At 37.7% G+C, this 24,702-nt stretch overlaps 1 protein-coding gene across 1 annotated transcript in view; it reads left to right on the forward strand.

Moving 5' to 3' along the window:
* Positions 1-24,702, forward strand: part of WWTR1 (WW domain containing transcription regulator 1) — a 77,550-nt gene that overhangs the window by 23,958 nt on the left and 28,890 nt on the right. Inside the window, exon 2 of the mRNA XM_037406568.1 lies at positions 20,249-20,385. Within this exon, the coding sequence (XP_037262465.1) occupies positions 20,249-20,385 (137 nt within the window). The remainder of the gene's footprint in view (positions 1-20,248; positions 20,386-24,702) is intronic.

The raw sequence follows: 24,702 nt of genomic DNA on the forward strand, positions 1-24,702 counted from the left end.
GAACTCAGTATGCCAATCAAACATCACAAATCTTCATTAAGATGACAGAGCTCCTTGCAGGTCATTCTTCTGTAAGATTTTTTTTTTATATATAAGAATGTCCATTCTTACAAAGTTTCTTTTGCCTTCTAGTAGTTTGTTTTTGGTCAAGGGTTTATTTTAATTTACTATTTAATTGAATTTGGATATTCCAAATTCTTGGCCTTTCTTTTAAAGACCATAAAGGACTTTAAGGCTTTAAACTCAATAAAATATAGTCTATCAATATTTACAATGTGAAATTGTACGGGAGGGCAACAAAGGTGGTAGGAGTAGAGGGCATGACTTCTGGGGAGCATCTAAGGTACTAGGTTTGTGCAGCCTGAAGATGAGGAGACTGAGGGGTGATCTCATTGCTATCCTCAGCTTCCTCATGTGTCGGGAGCAGAGAGGGAGGTGCGGATCCATTCTCCCTTGTGTCTGGTGATAGGACACAAGGGGGTGGCTTAAAGCTGTGTCAGGGGAGGTTCAGACTGGGTACTAGGAAAAAGCTCTTCACTGAGATAGTGTTCATACACTGGAATAAGCTTCCCAGGGAAGCAGTCATGGCCCCACGACCCTTATTGTTCAAGAAGCATTTGGGCGACTCTCAGATACCTGGTTTAACTTTTAGGTTGCCCTGTGTGGAGTCAAGAGTTGGACTTGATGATCCCCATAGGTTCATTCCAACTCAAGATATTCTACGTTTCTATGAAATAATTCTGCATTTATTTAATAAGAAGTCCAACTAAAATACAGGGAGACTGTTTTCCAGGTAAGAAGCTGATCTAAAATACTTAATTCCTGCTAGATTTCAAAGACCAGAATTTAGATACCAGATTTAAAATGGTTTATTAGAAAATTTTACAGCATTCTGTGACACTGCCTTTTACATGTTTTTCCAATCAGCGTCAGCACTTCTCATAGCTATGGTGCAGCATTCTGATATTTAAAAAAGTCACATCTTTTCTGAGGATAGCAAGCCTCTTCCTCTTCCCCTCACCCTAAAATCATATTTGTTAGCCAGGTTTAATGCATAGGTTAAACATTACCTAATCAGTTGCTCTCTTCTTCATTACTAAATAAGTTCAGGGTCTGCATCTAAACTGCTAATAATGTGGTTAATACGTGCTGCTTCAATGTAACTTGAATTATTCCTTTTAAATATATGTTTATTCCTTTTAAATACAGCATAGTATATTTCTTTGAAACGTACGCAACTTCTCATACTTGTACCAGTAATCCTCAAAAAAGCATGCACTTTTACTTCTAATTGAACAGTGCACCCTGTTGCAAATATGTGACATGCACCTATGTTGTTACAAGTCTGATGTTTTTATACATTATTTTCAGCTTAAGGGAAGTGTTGCTTGTCCACGTTTGTACTTAAATTTTAAAAAGGCATATTTCCTTTCAAATGGACTAAGTTTGACTGTTGTATTACTACAGTGTCAGAATTGACAACAATTCCTTATGTTCAGCTAAGTATTTTTTGAAATTCTGGCCTCAGTTTAAAGTTCTCAAATTACGTACAGTGAGCACCAATGTAAAACTGTCACACTTTCTCAACTGAGGTCAACTGTCAGCTACCAGACATTGTTTCTTTATTTTGGAAAGGTTTTGTTTGAGCAAAGGCTTGGTCTTTTAACCAGATCCTGCTTTTCATCTGTTTTTCATGGCAAATGATCGCATTTCCCAACCATTTGCAAACAGTGACTGTCTGGCAGGATTTCCTGGGTACACAGTAGTTCGAGATTGTAGAAGGCCAACTTTCTGAACTCTAGCGATTAGAATGGTTATTTGTATTGCCTTTTCTTCCATGGGAACTAATCAGCTTATCATATGGAAGGTAGAAATAGGGTCCAAGAAAAATTCATATGCTAGCTAATCACCTCTACCATGAATAATGAAGAAAAAAAAATATGATTGAAATAGGACACCTCCTGACCTTTGTGTACTAAAACTTTCTGAAGGACTCTAACCAGAGTTTTGGGAGTGAAAGCTTTTTAAGAAGCTCCTTAAAAAGTTATTTATAACCTGATCCCATTTTTGTCTAGTGGAGTGAGATACTGGGGACCTCACAGCACAAAACCCATGAGTTGTGTGAGCAGAAGGCAGTGGATAACCAGTGATGACTGTGAAAAGAACTATATTAAACCTTTTTTTTAATATATTGTAAGGTGGCCTTCAAAATCAAAAGCAAGGTGATAATAAAAACATGTAAACTCACGGATGCTATAAGAAATTTGACCAGTTTTAATTTGCTTCCTGTGAGTGAATTCACTGGAAGAAGTGCTGGGATTTTTCTTGTGTGTGCATATACCTCATAAGAGATTGAACCCTTTGAAATTTTCCAGTGTTCTGAGGGAGCCCTCTAAATGAGTTACATGGAATACTAGAGAAGGTGTTACTGAGAGACAGGTTTTTGTAATGATTTTCATAGAGTCCATGAGATGTTTCTTCAGGTCCTGAGAGTGTTTTGAATATGAGGAATCCTAATGGATTTTTTCTTAATCCGAGGGAAAAGAGCTATGCTCCATTTTCTTTAGCATACATCACTTGATTTTGGTTGCTTGCTTTCCTTTTCCTCACCTTATGAGGACTTACAAAGAGGGCAATATTATGTTCTACCTTCTGTCTGTTAAAAATTATGTTTGTCCTGAATTGTCTTTTGTCCTTACTGTATTCTCAGTAGTGATAAAAATGGTCCAAATAGAAGTAGTAAGATGAAGGCCTGATCCATTCCAAGTTTACGGGTGTCTCTGTATTAGTTTAAATGAAGCAGATTTTCTCCCATTGAATTTATTTTACAGAGGAAACGTCAAAGGCATCCTAATACCCTCTTTCTCTACCCATATCATCCAGACTCTTAACTTTTTTCCACTTTCTGATAGAGATCTAAAAGTTTTGGGTTTGTAGGGTTGGGCTTGGGAGTGGGGCAAGCTGGTTAGTTGGTTGTTTTTCAACTATGTATGGATCCTCCACCCATTTGGCTATGATTGTCTGCAAGAATGTCATCTGTATGTAGTTACTACTCACTAGCGGGCTAGTTGGTGCAGGCACAAGTGCGGGAGAGCAGTTTTCTCAAACCTTGTGAAAATGCTTGGGCAACTCTGTCCAGTAACCATGTGTCCATCTCCTTACATACATATTGCACATTATAAAAGAAATTTAGAAGTGTTTGTGTATCTTCAGACACATAAGTCTGAAAGAATGCTTCTTACTCTATGCCATATAACACTGAAAGGAGAGCAGGGACCAAAAACTGGAGTTTGGTGGTTAGATAAGCAGTGTGAAGCACAGATTCTTATCCCTTTAAGGGATTCCGTACTCCTTGCAGAAGCATCGCTCCCAGTGAAATCAATATAAGATTTGCTTCCACTGGCAGCAAATGATCTTTTAATGCAACTGTGAGTTGCTCTTTTTTCAGTGTGTGCTTCTTTCATTAAATAAATCTGCAAAATAAGTGTGGTGCGTTGCATCGCTGGCAAGTTAATAAAATTTCAGCATTTACAGTGAACAGTCACAAAGTTGTTCCTGACAATTTTCCAGTGACAAAAAATACATTGTAAAACACTGAGAGATTTGAGGGACTTGAAATTTAAAATAATTCTGGCTACCTCAGAGCTGCTATTGTGGTGGATAAATATACATCCAAAGTAATTTTATTCACCTGAATAGTTAAATTTGTGATACAACGAATGAAGCTTTGTTTTTAAACATGATTTTTGCAGAAAATGCTTTTGCTGAAGTGACTTTGGCAAGCTAGTTAGTATTATTGACAAGATGTAAATTTTGACCTGAAGAATTAAGGATTTGGGGCTTTGAGGATAAACAAAAAATATATTTTAGTATTTGGTTTGGCTATGCATGTTTGTTGTGCTGTAGCCATTGTCATTCATATTAAAATACAAAGATTTCTGCCTGTAAAGTTCAGAGAGCAGAAGCTATTTTTGGCTTTTTTTGGAGCTTAGTAAATGTACTGACCTGAAAACTGAGGTTGTGAGAGTGATCTCTGAATTAGAGTTGCAGTACCAGGAACTGCTTTGCACAAATGTGCGTATTTTGAGCCAGAGTGCTTGGCTTGCAGTGAAGGAGAATCGGCTGTTTGGGAAATATATTGCTCAAGGCGATTCACGTTATTGTTTGGAAACTCTGACCAAGCAGAACTGGAAAAAGACAGCTTGTCATAGGAAAAAGAACAACTACTGTGCGTTTGTGGAAAGAAATTCTAGAGGCTGTGGTAACACCATTCTGTTTTCTTTTTACAAAATGCTGGTCCCTGTATCTTATCAAAACCAGAAGGTAGGTAGGATTGCAGATATGTCTACTTTTGGAGTAGAAAATAATTTATTTCTGCAGCAAAAACCTTTTAAAAAAAAGTGTTTGCATATATTGCAGTGATCTGAAGCTCTTGACAGTTATTCTTCAAATTACAAAGAGAAACACAAACAGAGATTTAAATTTGTCTTATGATAATGAGTTCAACCCTATTAATTCTCTGATCAAAAGGGCACTGGTACTAGAAAAATACCCCATTTTTTTATGCACATGTACAATGTACAATACTCTGGAGACATTAATGGTGATTTTTCTGTCAGACTCAGAAAGCAAAACATGAAATAAAAATATAGACTGCAGAAGAGAATTCTGGGACCATATTCTTCAGCGTCATACATATCTCTGCCTCTGGCCGGTGCAGTGGGATGCAACTTTAAAAGAGAATTTTTCTATAACTTTCTAGGGATTTTATGTCCTGTTTTGTTCTGGGTTGCTTGTCTGTCCTACTCTCTGTTCTTGCCTGGGGAAGATTTTTATTATTTCCCTGTAAGGGGATTCTGCTTAGTTGAAAGGTGTGTGTGTTGGTCTTGTTTGTTCATTTATTTTTACTGGAATGCAGAATGTGTGACAATAATATCAGCTTGTCTAGAAATGACAGCTTGGTAGTAAAACAATATGTATTAGATTTGTCTGCTGCTCCCTTTCTTGTTACAAGACAGCATAATTTTATATTTTATGTATGTAAACCCTGATTGTTCATAAATATGGGCACTGTTGACATGGCATTTATATTAGTAAATAGAGGCATTCACAACAAAACCTGATTATAGCCCCCTAGCTCAGCTGAGGGACAGTTAATTTTATTTTTCATTCTGTAACCTATTTAAGAATTTCTGTAACTTCATGAATCTGAAAATGTCTTGTGCCTCTCACAAAGGAATACTTTGTCTTCAGATTATTACATTTCCCCCCCCAAATAAAATAAAAGTGGTTTTAATAGAATCATTAATATGCCTCGTTAAATGAGTACTAGAGGCACTCATCCAGTAAACAAATGCATTAATGCAGTTATTTATTGTATACATTAAAAAATCCCATAAGAATTCTCTATACAATAGTTTCATTTAGTACCTTTTTTTCCTTTCAAGAATTGGGATTTCATCCAAATTCTAAAGGTTAAGTTATCAATAGAACTCAAAGGGTGTTTTGTTTCCATTTGTATAACTAGTTTAATGTTTTTTGAGTCCTCAGTGTATACCAACAATGGAATCAGTCAGTTACAGGGAAGCTTAGCAGGACATTCTTAAAGTTCTCTTCACAGTAGCAAATAATGCTGAAACTAATTCAGCAAAAGGGCAACCGTTTTTACCAAGGAAGTTATTTTAATTAGTACTTAGGATAATAAATATTCAAATACTTCTGCAATGTTCCAGCTTCAAGATTTAGAAATTTTGATGAACGTGCAGTAGGAGAACAAAGTCTGTGGTTCAATCACTTTAATAATTACATTGTGTCTCCTTGTTACAGCTTCATGAAATTTTCATGAAACATTATCGGCATTTGAAAAAAGCAAGTGCCATGAATTTTATTAGCTAAACCTGCAGGTTGAAATACTGTAGATGGTCACTTGAACCTACTACAGTAATGAATAGTTGAGCTATTGAATGTTAGTGATTAATTTCTGGGCTTCCAAGGGAGAAGTGATTGAGAGATACTGGGTTTTATGTTTGTCCGCTTCTAGTGATATAATGAGTGATAAAATCTTATTCCTTCCAGCTGCTGAACAGTGTAAATGACATCAATAGCATGCAGCTTTAAGCTCTTGCACCTCATAAATATTTTCTCTTCATATGTATATACTGTGCACATGACCTTTTGCAAAATATTACTAACATTTTGCTTTTGAGTAAGGCAAACTTTTTTGCTTTCCTGACTAGCAGTGAATAATGTCAGCAGATAATTAAAATGCTGAAGCTAGAAAATAGTGTTAAGCAGCTGTTCTGGCTGCCTACCACCAGTTGTTTCAAGGATATCAATAGGGGCCACCCACAGTGCTTTGCAGCAGCTGTAAGCGTGGACTAGCAACACTCTTGACTGCCAGTGAGTGCTTTGAGAGTGCCCTAAGAATAGGCAAATATCTTCCATTTAAAAGAGGAAAGCTGTAAAAGTTCTTCATACTAAAAATGAAGTAAAGCATGTGTTTGTCTATTTTTGGTATAAAATGAAAATATCACTGTAGATTTCCATTCATCTTTCCCATTCTTCCCGCGTCTGTCAGGAATCACTAGACCACAACTGAGTATGAAATAGACTGAAGCTAACCCAGCCATCACACAATTTAAGCAGTTCTGGCTGCAGGGCACTGCTGCAAGGAGTGGCCTGGCCCTGCCTTTGTATTTCCAACCCTTTTTCTTGGTTTTGTTTTGACTAGCAGTCATGGGGCTGGCAGGGTCAGTCAGATCATTCTGTTAATATAACTGAAATAGTCAGCAAGGTTTATTTCTATAGGTTCAACAAGTTGACCAGCATTCATTCATTTCACCTTGCCACCACATGGCTCTCGGAACTGACACAAAGGAGGTGATGAGAGTGCCATGCCTGGTAGACCACCCCTTTCTGCAGTGCTGTGGCCATGAAACCAGAGGGATACTGTTAGCCAAGTGTAGGCTACCTGCTTATGTTTGTTTTTTTTTAATGTAATCTGCCGAGAAGGGATTGTGACCTTAAAACTGCCTTATGTGTTATTTGTAATTTAGAACCACAGAAAAATAGAACAGACTTTAAATCTATATGTTGTTTTATTTGCAACAGCCCAAGTGTCCCAGAGGCTTGGAAACGTCAAGGAGCATCAATATGTTAGTCAAGTCACCTGTGCTAAATAGCAGGAAACACACTGTAACTATCTGACTCTCCTACCTCAAAGTATTGTGCCATGAAAGGAGAATCTTAACCTATTTGTCAAGTTTACCAGCACTCTGTACCATATGCCTGCAGTGTGACCCTGGATGCAGGCCAGTGCCAGACAGATACTCTGTGTCTGTACTTAGCCAGTCATAATACACCAGTAGTCTTAACTCATCCTGTCTAGGTTCTTGTGTAGTACCATCACTGTGTTTTTTTAAAAAGAACTTGTTCTTTCTCACATATCTTCTTAGAGGAGATGATACTCATCTAAAAATAAATCCACATTCCACTTGTGTATATGGGAGAGAAGGTAAAAGCATTCTCCTTTGAGTACCTCAAAGAGAACCAGACCTATCTACTTTTCATCATATGATGTTGGAAAATGTCAGACTAATGGAGAAATGCTTGTTCTGCACATAGTATTCACTTTTCATGTGGTTGTTTCAGGTGATAAAGCTGCAAGAGAAGGATGTGATAAATGTTGTCTGTGGGGAATGCCATTTTTACCCAGTATTTGCTGAAAATATTTTTGTAAATTACTGTATCTGTACAAGATAGCCTAAAGAAAGGCTCTACTTTATCTTGTGTTCATCTGTTTTAGTGCTCGCTTTATGAAAATGGATTTTTGTCTCCATTTAACTGCATGAAAGGGTGTATGTGTTTGAAAGAAAGAACCCCCCACCAACCTACACTAATTCGGCCCCCCACTCTGTGATTTCTGAATAAGCCAGGCACAGTGATAGCTGAAGTCACCGGAGGCTGTGCTTTGAACACAAGCGCGATACCTGTTTTGTGAGGTGAGGGCTTAGATGTTTCAATGTGCTACCTGAAATTACTGGGTACTTCAAAATATGTTGAACTCCTGATCTGTAAAACGGGGAGAGCCTTGCAAAACTGAATGGAAATCTCTGAAGTTGCACTGTGATGATTTACTTGTTATTTTTCAAAGATAGGTTATTACATCTGTCATGAACTGGAGTTTCAGAATTTTGCAGTAAATACAGGATGAAGCTGCGTGCTACATAAAGAAAATGCATAATAGCACATCGGTGACTTCACCTTTGGATAGTCAAATACACTTAGTAGGTAAAGCAGGCCCTCTCTGGAAAAATAGTATGTGAGTATATAATTAACAACAGTATCACAATATACAACCATGAGAGGACCAAAAGAAGCTAATACAGAGTGTGTTATTTTGGTTCATTGTATTAAACTTTTCACATTCCTTTTTGTGTGTGTGTAATGTAAACATAAGCTGAAAGAAAAGACTAAGACAACTGCAAACCTAATGAAATTGATGCTTTGTCTGCACAGTCTGGCATGTAAACTGTCTATGTCAATCAAGATTTTTCTCCAAACATGTTCTGTGTGGGCTCATGCCAGACTGAAGCTCATTGTCTTTAACAGGATGTGATTCAGATCATAATTTAACTCAGTCCCATTTCCACTTAAGTTTGCCTTTTAGCAGAGCTGTAAAGTGACATGCCATAAAAATTGGGCTGTTGTACTGAATTTATTGTATGAACTCCAAGCTTTATGTTTTTAAGAGAAGAAACAAGACAGTCTCTTACATGTTGGGAAGATAGTTCCCATGTTGTGAGGACTGTTGCAGTCTACTTAATGAGTTATCAAATGCATGAGTGGGTGCATGATATTAGGACATGGTACTGTAGTTTCTATAAAGCCTTTTCATGTTGTGATGAGGAGCAGAACTTGGTTCTTGACATTTTCCAGTCCATGGTGAGAGAAGGGGTAAAGAAGCATGGCAAAGGAAGAGGAATCCAACTGTTTGCTACAGACGGAACAGTGTATTCTCATCCAGGTACTGAACTGTGTTCTGCCCTTCTTTTGTGTGTATAATGACCATGGAGAAGACAGAATAGACTTTTTCCAAAGAAATATAGATTATTTTTATAGTATCAATTACAATAAATTCAAGGTCAGGCTGAACGGACTGTGGGCAACATCATGTGCTTGAAGAGGTCCCCACTCACTGCAGAGTGGTTGAACTAGATTGTCTTTTAAAAGGTCCCTTTCAACCCAAACCATTTTGTGATTCTATATCCAATACTAAAGGTTCATCTTATAAAACTAAAGCTACTTGAGATTGAGAATTAATTACCCCATCAGTATTTTCTTAAAAATTAAAGAGTGCTTAATGGAGGATTCTTACAAAGAAGCATTCACAAATTCCCTTTTAATTTCCAAGGAAGCACATAGTATATGTACAGTTTTATTACTGATATGATCCAAAATGTTTCTTACTTTTTAAAATGAGCAGTTAATTCTTCCTCCTTTCAGTATGAGAAAGATGACGGCAATAAGTGAAGTGTGTCCCCAGGTCTGTAGAACCAACGGTTGTTAGTATGAGGTGACCTTGGTAAGACGAGGGGCAGGGACAGTGCTGAGGGTGACAGGCGGCGTATGGTCTGGTGAGGAAGAATTTTGCTAGCTGTTGTGGCACCCCCCAGGCAGTCCTCCCACCAGTTCCAACAGCTGCCATAAGCTGCTGTAAAATATCGCTTACTTATAGAACTTCCTTAATCCTCTTCACCCCCTTCAGAGATTCCTGGCCCAACCCTTGATCAAACTAACCACCTTAAGACAAGGCATTCATGGTGGTATTATAGCAGGCCCGCTGCTGCGATCCTTAGGGAGCTGTTGGTGTTTCTGTAGTGAACAGTGGGTTTGGAGGTTTCTAAACACACTGATAATGTAACTGCTGTTGGTAAGCATTTAAAAATACTGATTTGTGAGTTAATTTTTTACCCCAAACAATATTTTAATTTTTCTGTTAACAGTGCATCTCACCCTTTTCCTTTTGAAGCTTCCTAGGAACAGACTAGGCCTGGAAAGCATTTTGAAGTGTGTGAGGGAAATGAGATCAAAAGTTTTCATAAGGAAAAAAAATATACTTCCATATGCACAGTAATTTTTTTTCATCCTAATTGTTACATGGGACTCAGTATTTGTGTACTTTTTTTTTCCATTTACCTTGGAGGGTTAAAGTCGTACTTCTGAAAGTCACTTCATATGTGTTTTTGGGGGTGAATTGGAATCCTGTAACTTAATGTTTTTTTCATAAATTAAGACTGTACTAAGTAGATTTTATTTCTTCAAATTCTGGTGATGGTTTCTGAATTCCCTGTTTAATGACAAAGGATATTAGTTCTTTGATATTTGCTTCAGTGCTTATTATTCACTTGCATGATGTCAAAATCCAGTATAGTGAAAGACCTTTATGCTATTATTTTTTTTAGCACAGTACGATAAGTATATTGTGTATATATACACATAAATTCCATTAATTTCTGTGGGAATTGGACATGTGCACATAGGGTAATTGTTTCTAAAGCTAAAAATAATTTCCATTTGATTCATGTCTTAAGTTTTGCTCACGTGTGACTGCAAGACATGAAGGCCACAAAGAACAGAGCTAAGATTTTTAAGTTGTTGATGATACTAGCCTTTTACCAATTAACAAGATTGTGAGGCTAGTGAAGCAGTTCTCAAGAAATACATTTAAAAAAATCATGACTTCATACTCCAGCTAATTAATTTAACATTTGAAAATCTCAAAGTACTATGTAGTTTTAACCGGTAGAATGAGTAGATCGGCTTTTCAAAATGTTGATCCCTGATTCTGTCTACATTACTGTGAGAAATGACTGAGTTAATTTGGGTACCTTTACACTTTCTTTTTTATTACTATGTAACTCCACCTGGCAAGGAGTAACTGAAGTGAAAAAATCGCATGGCTAAAAACAAATTTCACTTGAACTGTAGGTTGAAAACAAACTTTTAAAGTATGTTTAACAGCACCATATTTAGAAAAAAAGGCTCTAAAATTTACACTGCATGAAGCCTGGAAGAAGTATTTTTTGAAATACTCAACATTTAGTAAAACCCAGGGAGCAGAAAGAAAATTTATTGTAAATCGCTTTTATGTCAAAACAGTTTTGGAACTAGAAACGTACTTATGTATCTGATGTTCTCTAACAGTAAGTGAAAACCAAACGAGACTCTTCCAAACTCATTATCTGTGAACAACCTGGATCAACTGTTCCCCAACTCGCTCAAATACAACAACGGTTGTGAAAAGCTACCCAGAGTTTATAGTCAAAGAAAAAGGATCTTCATTCTCACCACTGAGAATACAAGAGATGCTGCTTTTTTTTAACCTTTTTGAAGTAAATTATCAGGAAGCTGAGATTTTTGTTTGTTTGTTTATTTCTGCTTCTTGGTAAGTCTGTTTCCTTTCCCTCCAGTCTACTGCACAGCTCACCAAACTCCCTCATCTGTTTGACTGTTTCCCTTTTAGTAGGCAGGATCTTTAAAACAATCTGCACTAAATGCCATCTAAAGCTGATTTGGTGCAGTTGTGAAGTCAAACCCTAGTGAAAGGGACTAGAGTGTGAAATAAGTTTAAAAGTAGAGCAAAGGAGAAAACATTTAAGAACATTTAAGAATTCTGAGGGAACTCACAAGGCAGAGCCGTAGAGAATGTAAAACCAGTGACCTGTTTGCAGATGCAGCTGATGTGGTAAAAGATACTGTTGTATAAAAGGTACTGGGAAGGATAAAAGCAAGCTACTCTATTTGAATACTCTTCCATAGGAGAGGAAATGAGGGACTGTCTTAGTGGTGGGTTGCTGTCTACCTTCCGGGAGTTGACAAGTTTTTTTAGAGATATATGAACCATGGCTGATGAGTACAGTAAACAATTGGCATTTATTGTTTGGTGCAAGTGAAGGTGTGGCTAGTAGGTACCGCTGTAATTAATGAGTATGATAATGCACGTTACTTCTCAGTTGGTGTATGCAAGATGAAGTCTTGATTTGCTCTTGATACTATTAATTTTTTTTAATGTGAATGTACCATATGAATCTTTTCCCAGACCATCAGTTGTTGAATATTTGAATTAGACTGAAGTTTTTAAATAAATTTAATTTATAAAATAATTGGAAATAGTTTACTCTTGATTCCTTTTTACACAGAAACAGGTTCCTGTGAATTCAGGAGTAAATACAAATGCAGTTCTATTTAGCAATTGCCTGTTGTGTTGTGAGGTTAGTCCTCTAAGCTCCTTTTGGGCAACAAGCAAGTGCCTGAAGGTATGAGGGGTTGCAGTATACTGAACAGGCCATGGCTCGTCTTGTAAAGGAAACAACAGTAATGGTAATAGTACAGGTTTCTTTCATCTCTGCTGTAAGTCACCCTATTAGATTATAAAAGATAGTTGCTGAAAAGTAGGTGAGGGGACTTCGTGTGTGTAAAGGGTAGCAAATGCAACTGCTTGAGCTTACAGTTACCTCCTTATACAGGGTTCTTTCTAACCCACTTGACTTTGTGAACCTGGATTATAGTGCAGCTCCACAAAACTGTAGCACAGCTGAAGGGTGGAAGCAGCAAATGGCATTGGAAGTGCGGGGATGACTCTCCAGGGATAGCGAGCTCTGCAGTCAGAATAGCTGTTGGGGAGGAAGTGGCATGCAGGTCTCTGCTGAAGGTCTTTATCTCTGGAAAGCTGATATTTTATCTACCCCAGTGTGACAGCCCGCAGGGAAATGTGTGAAGAGTTCCTGCCTTGACCAGTTACTCACTGTAATTTTTGTAGCAGCCCTTAATTTGTGCTAAGTTGATCCATTTTATTAATAATTATTAGGTCTCTTTTCAGTCTGGATGACTTTGCTGATTTGAGTTGCTGTCCATGGCCTAAACCAGTGGTACCAGCTGAACTGAGGAGGTAGCAGAAGGTGGGAATGAGCAAGGTGCAGAACTGACTGTGATGTTGTGTTTGGTCCCATGAAGTGTATCGCAAGGCAGGCAATAACTTTAAACTCTGCTGAACCTTTTATGTTTTGAAGGGCTGAATGCTTAGCACCCTTGTGGGTGGTGCCCCTACACAGAGGAAGGTGTTGATGAAAATGAATGTGAATTTTATTTCGTTATTTCCACTGTCTTCAGGCTGTCCTAGGGCCATGCTGAACTGGTGGTGACAGTGAAGGTTGGCTGCTCATGTGGGTTGTGGTGTCTCAGGAATCCTGGGTCACCTGACTTGTACCAATGGTGGTTTCCATCAGGATCAGAGAGGGGGGCCAAAATTACTAGCCCCTGCTCAGGGGAGAAAACCCACTTTGCCCTGTGATAGGGAGCCCTGTCTGAGTGTGTGGCTGAAGCCAGCGGCAGGGCAGGAGGGGGAAGCTCTTCCTGTCGTTACTGGGAGCATCTCTGGTGTATGCGTCAATAGATTTTTTTAGGTTTTATAGCAGCATGTTTTAAAGTAAGTTTCTAAGGCACTGAAAGCTTACACACAGTTTCTCTTTCGCTGCTAGATCCTGTATAATGGTTACTGTAATACTGTATGGCTTGGCTCTGCCTGTAGTTTTACCAGAAATTACGCTGCAGTACCATGACCAAGCTTACACAATAGACTGGGATGTTGTGGGCCCAAGGGAATTTTCTTAAATTTAAAAGATTTTCCATCTGTATAAAAGTGTATCTGCCACATCACATAGTGTCACAGCGCTGCGAGTGGACTCTTACTTGAGACAAGCTTCCTTTTTGTCCCTTTTTTGTTTACAAGGAACAGAGAGACAGAGAGAAGAGGTTGGGCAATGACTTGGCTCTGCTTGCAGAGAGGTAAACAGATTTCCCAATGTTGAGCCATGGTTGGGTAGCCGGAAGCGGATGGCTGGCCATGCTCCAGCAGCCTGAGCCATGGGCCTGTTTGGAGCCGTTCATGAGTCAGAGCATGAGGGCTGGTGGTGCTGATGAGTCATCAGTTTCCCACTTCCCCTGAAGCAGCTTTACTTTGATGTGGCTCAGTTACAAAATCCAGTCTCTCAGTCAGTGTGACAAAGCCCTGACAAAGGGACCCATATGAATACTACAGCATTAGCCAAACTCTTAAGTTTGTGTTATTTCAGGTGAGAGCTTGCTTACAGAATAATGTACTTTGAATCGATCCTTTCTCCTCAATTCCCCTTCAACCTTTTTAGATTAGTAGGTCTGAATTTCCTAATACAAGAAAAAAAAAGTCTGAAAATAGAACCCGCTGAGATATGTTTGTTGTTGGAGTTAATACAAGCAGAAAGAATTAGTACGCTTCATGTTGCTGCTTGCTAGTTTAAGCTAACTGAGCTGTGTTGGCAAGGGTGCAGTGGAAGTCGGGGATTAAAGCCTGGCAGTTAAAAAGTGCAGTATCCTGCAGTAGCACAAATTCTGAAGAACGTTGGTATTTCAGAGTGGGAAGCAGAGATCCAAACAGGAACCATTTCACATAAGCCTGAGGTAGAACAGTTGGAGCACAATGAAAAAGTCCTAGTAAAATAACTGAGTTGTTTAGATCCGAGCTTTGCTTTAATCCCCCTCTGATGAGGGGCCACTGTTATGATACAGTTTACCACGTACTGATAGGACTTACTGGATGTGAATGCCATGATTGGGGTGGTGTTTGTAGTGGCATGTTCTGTGTCGTGTTTGACAGAAACTTGGGTGTATCTCATTTGAGTTGGAACTACTTAACTTTCCCTGATTTCAGTGGGAACACTGAAACTTCTTGTTTGTCTATGAAGACCCCCCCCGTCAGTCTCATCTGTGATGCAGGAATAGGACTTAAAATTAATGTCTCTTTCCTACCCTGCTTATTTGCAAATGAAGACCTTGTTGAGAAAAGGCCTGCTTTGGTACTGGAATTTACAATAATAAAAAATGCAAAGATTGTTTCTGAAAAACTTGAAAGTAAGAATTTGAACATGTATTTTGGAGCTACTTTATCATGTGTTTGAATATTCCTGAAATAAGAATCTTATAAAAACCAGTCTTAACAGTTCGTTACATTCTGTCATAGCAGTTTCTACTTCATAGTGAATCTTCAATATTATAGATTAGGCAAGGTATCTTTTAAGTTTGAGGGTCCTCCTCTTTGGATTCATACACATGTAATGGAGGCAGTTATCTTCAAAATCTACAGCTAAGAACTGTTTCACTAATTCTCTCCCAAACTCTTCTTAGACTGTCTCTTTAGATAATGTGTGTAGATGATGAACAGAAAATGTCATGCAGTAAGAGGTAATAAAAATATATATAATAATAGTAAAATATATTAATAATAAAAGAGCAAATAATTAGCGATTTAGAGCACTCACAAAGTTAGCATTTATCAGAATTGTTCGACATTGAGTTTCAGCTTCATTTTTGGTTGAGCAATCAGTATAGTAATACTTGTTACAGAAAGTATATTTAAATGTGATCAGCACTTTTTATTTGTATACATTTATAAAGAAAAATCATGTTACTGTTCCATCTCCTATTTTCTTCTCCCCCTTTTAGGGGAAAAAGAAAAGCAAAAATTATAAGTGAAATTAAATAACATTATTTGCATAACTTTTGAGCTATTTTATGAAAGACTTTTGAAAATGTTATCATTTGCAGGGAACTGCAAAAATTAAAAGCATAAACTGGTGGTAATAGAAAGATGCTTTTTTCTTAAGGGAAGTGGAAACTTCTTACCACTTAAAGAAACAGAATATAACTGTTAGGACTGAGTGAAGACATTTTTATGGTATTTATTAAGTATTAATTTAGATAGATGTAGTGTAATGGGTTATCTTTCTGTATAGATGCTACTACACCAGAATTACGTGTGTGAAGTGATTTATAACCATATAATTCCATTGATAAAGCAGGTAAAACTAGTGTACAAGTCAGTGCCTTAGGCAGCAGTTAGACCAGGGGTGTAACACAGTGATACCTCGTTATCTCTGTGATCCTGGAAATTAAATGCTTAGTCTTTGTCCAGTACCAGTGTAAAGCTCAGATGCTGGGAGAAGTAAAAATTTTACTGTCTTCCAAGTGGGTCGCCCATGTACTACAGTTTAACAGTGCAGGCAAGATTTCTCACCCATGTTACTTTTTGTCTGAAGCTTTGTTTTCTGTCTCGTTGTAGGCTGTGATGTATGCCAAGAAGAAAATCCTTCTGGGGGGGGGGGAAAAAAAAGTAGTTCTGGAAATAATAAAACAAGGAACAGATGGATTGATACAATCCCAGACAAGGATATTTAAAAGGGGATTTCTCCATAGTGTTTTTCTTCCTTCTGTACAGATACACATTTCAGAGCTGAATAAATAGTCTGCATTACAATGAAACTTCACACATATGAGCAAAATTATTTTTTCCTGGGGTTGAAAGAAACAGTGGTAAAAGGGTGTGATTTCACAATCAGAAATGCTGCTGTTCTACCACTGAGGCTCCAAATCGACTTTTCCTTCCTCATGCAACTGTACAGCTGGTTGGATGATAGTGCAGCAACAACAGAATCAGCAAAACAGAAAAAATAAGAAATTAGTATTAGCCACAAGGGCTTGCTTAGCCTGATCTGGTGGACAGCACAACTGCAGGATTACTGCTGTCAGTCCAAGAGAAGGGATGAGAACGTGTGGGCTAGGGATATGAGACTTCCCCTCTCAGCAGCAGCATGGACTTGGCTTGTCCTCAGCCAGTCATGAAAGCACAGCTTCAGTGCAACTCACTCTATCACTGGACTGTATTGTAATTTGCTTTTTAAAAAATCCTAGTCCTATGGACAGTCCAGAGCTAAATCCTGCTCTTATGCCTGCTCCTGGCGACTGACTCTGATCTGGCTGCTCAATACCCTATGCATTACCAAACGTAATGGGGTCAGGGATGGGAGCCCACCTGCCTGCCATTTGGTTGTAGACCGGTAAATGCCATTTAATTGGTTTTAATGATGAAGGTCATGAATTTTAGGACAGTATTCTGTATTTTAGTGTTTGAAATCCACCTGTAATGTTTAATGTTTCACCTGTTGGCCTTTAAGAAAAAAAGAGGCTGTTCTGAATTGAACTTTGTCAGTTCTGATGCCCAGGAGGCTGTAAGAATCTAAAAAAGGCTAATTTCTGACACTGCTACATTTTCTTTTATTCTCCTGTATAAATAAAAAGATACTGGGCCAAAATCTGTTATCCCAATATAAATCCAGTACATTCCAAGTGGAATGAACCAGTACTGCGTTCTGCAAAGGTTTAACGTAACCTTTTCAATACCTATGCAGAAATAAAGGCGTAAAGGGAGTGGGGGCATAGGGTTTTACATAAACAATGGAAACGGGCTGGGAGGAGGCTTCTCTGGCCTGAAACCAAGCCCTTTATTTTAGAGTCTGTCTGATTTTAGGGAATTGTTGGGGTTTCAATTCCACTATATTAAGATGTTAAATAAGCTTTGTCTAATGTTTAACAGTCTTTTCTTTAATAACTGGATAAAACCAAATCAGTTTAGTGGTCATAGTAATAAATTCTAGTAACAACCAACTATCACTTGATCTTGAATCATAGTGTTAATGCCGTGTTCGAGGGTTCTGTTTCAGATGCTCTGTCAGCACGTTTTTTAATGAAGAAGGTATGTTTGTATGCTGCCAGGATGACACCAAGAAGGGTAAGCAAGGCCACTCGTGAATCCTGGCTGTGGCTGCTGAGAAGTTACCAGGCTTACAAAGAAAATTCCAGTGTGTTGTGGTTTTTTTAATTTATTTTGGTGTGATTTGTTTTTTGTTTTGTTTTAACTGCAGTTGGATTCTTTAAGATCTATGATCCTTAGGCTTTTTGGTCAATTTTTCAGTTCTGTAAGTTAAAAAGCATTGCTGAATGGTTGTCATTGCCCTGCTTCTCACATGTATAATTGAAGTACAGATTGTTTTCTCTATAAAAAGGATAAAAGGGGTTTTGAACAAAAGCATATTAGTTTTCAGGTACGGTTTCTTGACTGGTTGCTTTGCATAGCAATTTGCAGAACGTTTTTATCTTTTCTTATAAGCAGTTTTATGTGAGAAGAAGCTTTATGAATTTATTAAAACTTGATTGAATATTTTAAATTTACAGGTCTTATTTCAAATGAAATAGGAGGAAATCTGCAAGGCAGTAAAGTTACATCCTAGAAAGGTGCTAATTTACACAATACACCTTCGTTTATTGATTCTGGATTATGTGTTTCTTCATGTTTTGTGCTGACTTAATGCTCACTGCCTTGGATTAGTGCTGACTGCCTCACTATGTCAGTAATCAAGAAAAGACACGTAACTCCAAGGAGAATAAATGGCACAGCTGCTCTTTGTAATCCTTTGTAGGCAGGACATTTTAAGCAGGCATACTTTAAAACAAGAAAGGGATGGAGAACTATCGCATGGTACAATGTGGAAAGAAGCTTCTTCACAGAACTACAGCTCATTTCATCCTAATTCAGTGATCAGGAATCAGGTGTTTCAACAGGAAGTGTTTATGCCAAATGTGTTTCTGAAAGAGTAATTACTGTTTGGCTTTTAAAATATATTGAGGATAATTTTAACATAGTACTGTTCTTAAGAAGTTTTTTTCAAAGTCATTAATTGGACAAGATTTTGCTGGGCTGATGATAATGTTTACTGTCAGCACTATATAAACTCTATTACTGAAGAATATTTTTAATGACTTCTGTTACCTAAGCCCGATATGATTTGAAATTTTTTACAGTTTCAGTAAACCCAATGATGCTGTATTAAAAGTGCAAGACAAAAAAAAACCATAGTTACTGTCATAGACTGCTACCAAGCATTCCTGCTATTGTGTTCTTTCCTAAATATCTACAATGCTGTGAATCTGTGCGCAAGACCCACATATAGCAAGTCATGTTATTTTTGCCAATACCAGAGACTTACTGTAAAGAGTTTGGACGTGGTAACATCACAAGAGATGGAAGCTTGCTTGTGAAATAGTACTGGTGATCAGCTGAGTCTGAAAGTGTGGAGTAGTCACAGCAGTAATGGCAATGCTAATAATGTAGGTGAAAGTTACAATGATGAGTTGATGAGTTCAGTAGATGAACTCAATGATGAGTTCAGTAAAAATGATGTTAGACTGTGCTTTTACGAAAGGTGTATTGGAATGATTTTCCAGACAGAGAATATTTAAATTTTTATCCTTCTTAAAATATTCTTCTTAAAATCTTGCCTCTTGTAAAGTTTTCTAACAAAAAACTAGTAGAGGAAAACCCATGCAAGTCCAGCCAGTAATCAAGAGCCTAGTTAGTCAGTTGGGTGAAAGCTGGACACAGAACCAGGTAATCCTTAGATACATACCAGACAATAGATTGCTTTAAGATAGTTCCTTTTTCTTTTCTTGTTTCAAAATAGAATTACATGCTGATGCTTTTAAAATCCTTGTCCTGGTAAGTTTCTTTCAAAACTGATACATTCAGTGAAAACCTTCAGTTGCAACAAAATCACAGTTCCTTCACCACTGTATTCTGTGGCAAAAATATTGTACAGAGGTCACACTTTATAGTTACCTCACTGCAAAATCTGACGCAGATTTGTGCACTACTCCGTTGTTTTCAGGGTAATACAGGTACACGAGTGTTTACATACTAGAGCAGTAGATACGTCGTTGACCTACATTGCAATAAAAACTGGTAGTGCCTTTACAGAGAAATTGGTGATGACACATAAGTCAGGAGGACATAATCTGTCCCTTTTTGTAATGAGCATATATTCTGATATCCTTGGAGGCATAGAGACAGACTAGTTTCCATGGTGTGGTAAGGAACAAAGCAGCTGGATTTGGCAAGACAAACACTTGTCTTTTCAGAACTCAGCAGAATGATGTTACATTGCTGAGTGAAGAACAGTCATATATTTGAGTGTGTAGAAAAAGACTGGTAGGATAAGAGTAAATAACTTTTGTAAAATTAAATAATTTTGAAGATGTGCATGTATTACAGATTTTCAATATTGTCATAGAATTCACCAGTTGTTCAAGTAAAAGTAATTATTCAGCAGTGTTGCATAAAAGTTAGAATAGCAGGGGCAGAAGATCAAGAAAAAATAAATGACAAGATGATAGATAATTTCAAATGGGTTAGGGTGAGATGAGGAGGGTAGAAAAATGTGGGATGAGAAAAGCAAATGGAATTTTGATGACATTATTGCTAACCATGTGTATAATATACTTGGATATTTTGTGTTAATATTGTGTTTTATCTTTTCTTTCTCAGTCACATAGAAAAAATTACAACATGGCAAGATCCTCGAAAAACTATGAACCAACCACTGAATCACATGAGCCAACATCCTGCAGCTGCTTCCACACCAGTACCACAGAGATCTATGGCAATGTCTCAGCCGAATCTCGGTGAGTACTGGATGTCATCTCTCTGATGAAAATACAAAGGAGAGAGGAGAGCCACCTTTGACTAATCTGTTTGCCACAGTAATTTTTGCTTCAAGATGGGTACCTCTATTCTGCTATCAGGCCTAATGTTCTCCACTTCCTTTTCTTGTTTTTCCCTTTGTAGATTTTGCAGCAAGTGAATTTGTACTGTTTGAGGTGAAGTTCTAACATCTCATGCGTTTTATTTTAGAGCTTCTGTGACAAAATTTTGATGCAGTATTGAACATAGAAAAATAAGGTCTTTCTGTGCTTTTTCATTCAGAGGTAGTGTAAATCTCTACAAGCCTACCATATAATTTCCAAAGCTTACTATGCAGAGTGCTTTTAAGTGATCAGTCTGCAGTCTTTGCTGTGTTTCCTCAGGTCAGAGATTGTACCTAGTTTGCTTATTTGTTTGTTTATGGTGTGGGGTGGTGGTTTGCATAGCTAGGTTCTGCACTGGAAATTACTTGCAAAATACTAAGAAGCCTGTTTTGCAGTATGAATTACCTAAAGACTTTCTATAAATGGTGTGGTTTCATTGCTGGTCCTCCGTAGCAGTTCAGGCTTAAGTTTAAGCATGATCTACATTCCTCTGATTTTGCCAGACAGGAGCCTTAGTGAAAATAAAGCAGTGAAAACTCTGAAAATTTTAAAGAGAAAATGTAAATGGAAGAAAACATTTTCATGTGTAATTGAGAATTACAAATAATCCCTAATATTTCCCTGCTGCAGCTTTAACTTTTCTACCACTCAAGAAACTGAGGAACAGATAGGTCAGCTTACAGGCTAAAGATCACAAAACTATGTCAAACAGGTAGTCTTAAAAACACAGACCAGATTCTTGTTCAGGTTAATTTTTGATAAGTTGGTCTCATGATTTCATGATTATTCATTTGCAGTGTGGTTCGTCAGGGCTGTGTCTTTACCATTTTCTTGGAACGTGAACATTTGACTGCCAATAGTCACCAATAGCAGTAATGCAATATACAATATTTTTGTCTTAAATTGCTAATAAACACCTTAGGCTGTCCCCTGAGGTAACAAACTTCATTTCTTTCTGATACCTTTCTCTCAACAACTGTCCTGCTTGAATATATTCAGTAAAAGGTGTGGGCTATGCTGTGTGATTTAGCAGACAGTAGCAGATTGTATCAGGAGAGCATATATGTGAAGAAGGAACCTGAGTAAAATCTGGAAGGTTAGGGTGTACTGCAGTGTGTCATACTACATTGTAAAGCTAACAACTGCTCTGCACATGTTGCTTCAAACCACAGCTGCGTTTAGGTCAATCTGTTTATAGCAATTCCAAAATGGCCAAGAGGTAAGAATAGGACAGTGGGGGTTTTTGTTCATACCAGCTCCTCAGCTTGTGTTGACATCTGTTACATTCTCTCCAATTAAAAAACAAAGGAGGTACCATAAATCAGGACAGTGTACAGCAAGCTTTTTCCCTCAGTGTGTCAGTGCAAGTGAATCAAAACCAAATCCTGTACTGAAATACGTGTATACTGAATTTTAGAGAATGGTCTTTCATGGGATACAAAGGATTAAAATAAAAGCATACTCAATTAACAGTCTGTTCTTGAAGGGACTTCAGGTGCCCAACAGGGGCATTTCCACAAACTTCAAAATCTGTCATATCAAACACAGACTATTTCATTCAGTGCCCTTCACATTTATAGATGAGCTTCTACTTTTGGTAGGTATTTATACAATGCTTGGCTTAATGGTTCAGATCTGTGATTGAATTTCCTAAACTTTAGCCCACTAGAAGCAGTGTGTAAAAATTTCCACAATGTCCATATTTATTTAATCAAGAAAATATTTTGTCAGCGTGTTTTGGTGTCCTTTTTCACATTCTGGTGGCTTTCAAAAGACATGCTGTGACACTTTGAGAGCAAGCAAATCTGTTCGCACAGCTGAGTAGCACTTTCAGCACTTATTACTAAATTCAGCATCACAGTCCCTGATTTCCCAATCCACCTGTTCGAACACATCGTGTGACACTATTTTGTTTAAAAATGCATTTTAAAAGATTTAATGTAGAAACTCTGTGTGTGTGTAGATATGTATATCCACACACACAAACTGCGAGATAGCAATAATCTGAACAGAATACAGTAGCCTCTGAATATTTGTGTGACAGTTTAAAATACCTGTGAGTGCAGTTTCCAGTACTGAAGTAAAACATCTCTTGTTTTGAAATTACCTTGGCCAAAAGGGAGGTCTTCCTGCTCTTTTGTGATGCTAGCAGTGCTACTGCTAAAGCTGCTTTCTGGAGTCTTGCTCAGACATAGAAGTGTGCAATTTGTTGGTCTGTCAGTCAGACCTCTAAGCCAGAACTGATTGTGCCAACATCTTACAGACATCAGAGGAGAAATGGAAATTGTATTCCAAGTTAAGATACTCTTCTGGCCATAATTTTGTAACTTTTTAGCAAATTAAGTCTATGCATCTGTCTTTTGCCTTAGCATTTTTTGGTACTGTAGGAATTAACAGAAAGTTTTCTTTTGAAGACGTGCCACTTGAAAGAAAAGGATCTAAGTGTTCCAGGTCTACGTACTGGTCTGCACTTCTGTTTACTAACACGTGTTTTCCTTGCTGTGCTGCTTATGAAGAAAAGGAAAATATGGTGGTCTCTTCTGTACAGCTTGTTACTTTTATGAACTCCTTTCAGCAATATGTGCTTGGAAGTGTACAAAGGCAGTTGTAAACATTCTGTCAAAAGCACAGTGTGACTATGTGATACCAAATCATAGTATGCCTATGCCTGAGACACAGAGAAATGTATAGTGAAAACTGAATGAAATTAGTAGACATACTGCTGTATTTTTGAACCTTTTTTCTGGCTATGGTTTTTATGTTGTCTGTTTTTGAGCTACACTTACTGGTTTTCTTTAACTTTAGCAGTGTTAGTTTTCTCACTAATGTTTAAAGTATTGCTTTTAAAATGTTACATAACAAAGGCATTTGAAGATATTTCTTCCTTTGATACACCTTAAATTTATGGAAGACTTACACATGCTAGGCTCATTTCTATGCTCATTTACACGCCACCACTAAATTCAGCGAAGCTTTATGAATGAAGAGAGAAACTTGCCCCAGAGACTAAAAGCATGTTATTGCAGGCTAGCGTATATTCAAACTTGTTCAGTTTTCTTTTTCTAATTATTTTACCTTTGTTGTTCTTCTAAGACAGTCTGTGGATGGATATACTAAGGAAAGGATGACATTGACAGGAATCTTGTAACTATGTATTAATTGTCTATTGCCAATCAACTCCATTACTATGGTAGAATCAAAGACTGTATGTGGAAGGAGAGGTATCTGTACACCCTTATTTTAGGCATCTAACCTAGGTCCCTCAATTAGGAGATGGAGCTCCATGGTCTTACTGTGAATGAAAGGAAGGAGAGAGCAGTTGCAGTGCACCTAAGCTAATGGTCAAACTACTGCCTGACTTAAATAACTAAATTGTTTTCTGGAAGTGCCTAAGTCCAAGCTAGGGAAGCTGTTCTGCCTTAATGGAAGTCACTGGTGTAAGAGGATTGGGGAGGATAGTTTTTCCCTATGTGTAGCAAGTTCTAGGGGGAAAAACCCAGATCCTTTTAAAAGTTTCTTTTGCAACAATTTTTAATGAAATGCTACTTGTTTTGTAATCCTTCTCTATTTTACATTATGCAACACTCAAACCCATTGTTATTTTCATCCTGCTTGCTTTGAACTCTTTAAAAAGAGATTTCTTTTGTGGTTGTACTCTTCATCCAGTTGGTGAGCACAATCTGGTCTTCATTTAAATGTTTCTCAAGTTTAACAGTTTGCAACTTATTGTGACATAAAATAATAAAACCCTCTGATAGTGTTTATGTTTTCTCTATAAATTAGCTTGAATTTATATGTGCGAGTTCTTTTCCTACAAGCTTTTTAAGGAACAGACTCTATCTGCAGAAAAACCTCAGAAGATCTTCGGGCCAAAGTGGCATTATGGTACAGTTAGTTGTAGAATTTAGGCCTCACAACAAATAACAGCTGTAGACTGCAAGGCACAGTTATTCTAGGTCCTGTGTGAGTGATTAAGCTGTATGTTAAGTAGTGCCCAGAGTTTGGTGGTTTGAGAGTTTTGGGGCACGCTGTCACTTCACAAAATGCCTTTGAGTTTATTTGGGCATGGTTAGGGGCTTTCAATTTCTCTAACTAGAAACTGTGGTTAAAAAGTGTGTTTGGTCTAACTAAACTCACCAAAGTCCTGGCTGGATGTCCCTGATGCTCCCTGGTGCCAGGCTACCACTGTCATCT

The sequence above is a fragment of the Falco rusticolus genome, chromosome 13, assembly GCF_015220075.1.
Source record: "Falco rusticolus isolate bFalRus1 chromosome 13, bFalRus1.pri, whole genome shotgun sequence".
In the NCBI taxonomy this organism is placed as follows: Eukaryota; Metazoa; Chordata; class Aves; order Falconiformes; family Falconidae; genus Falco; species Falco rusticolus.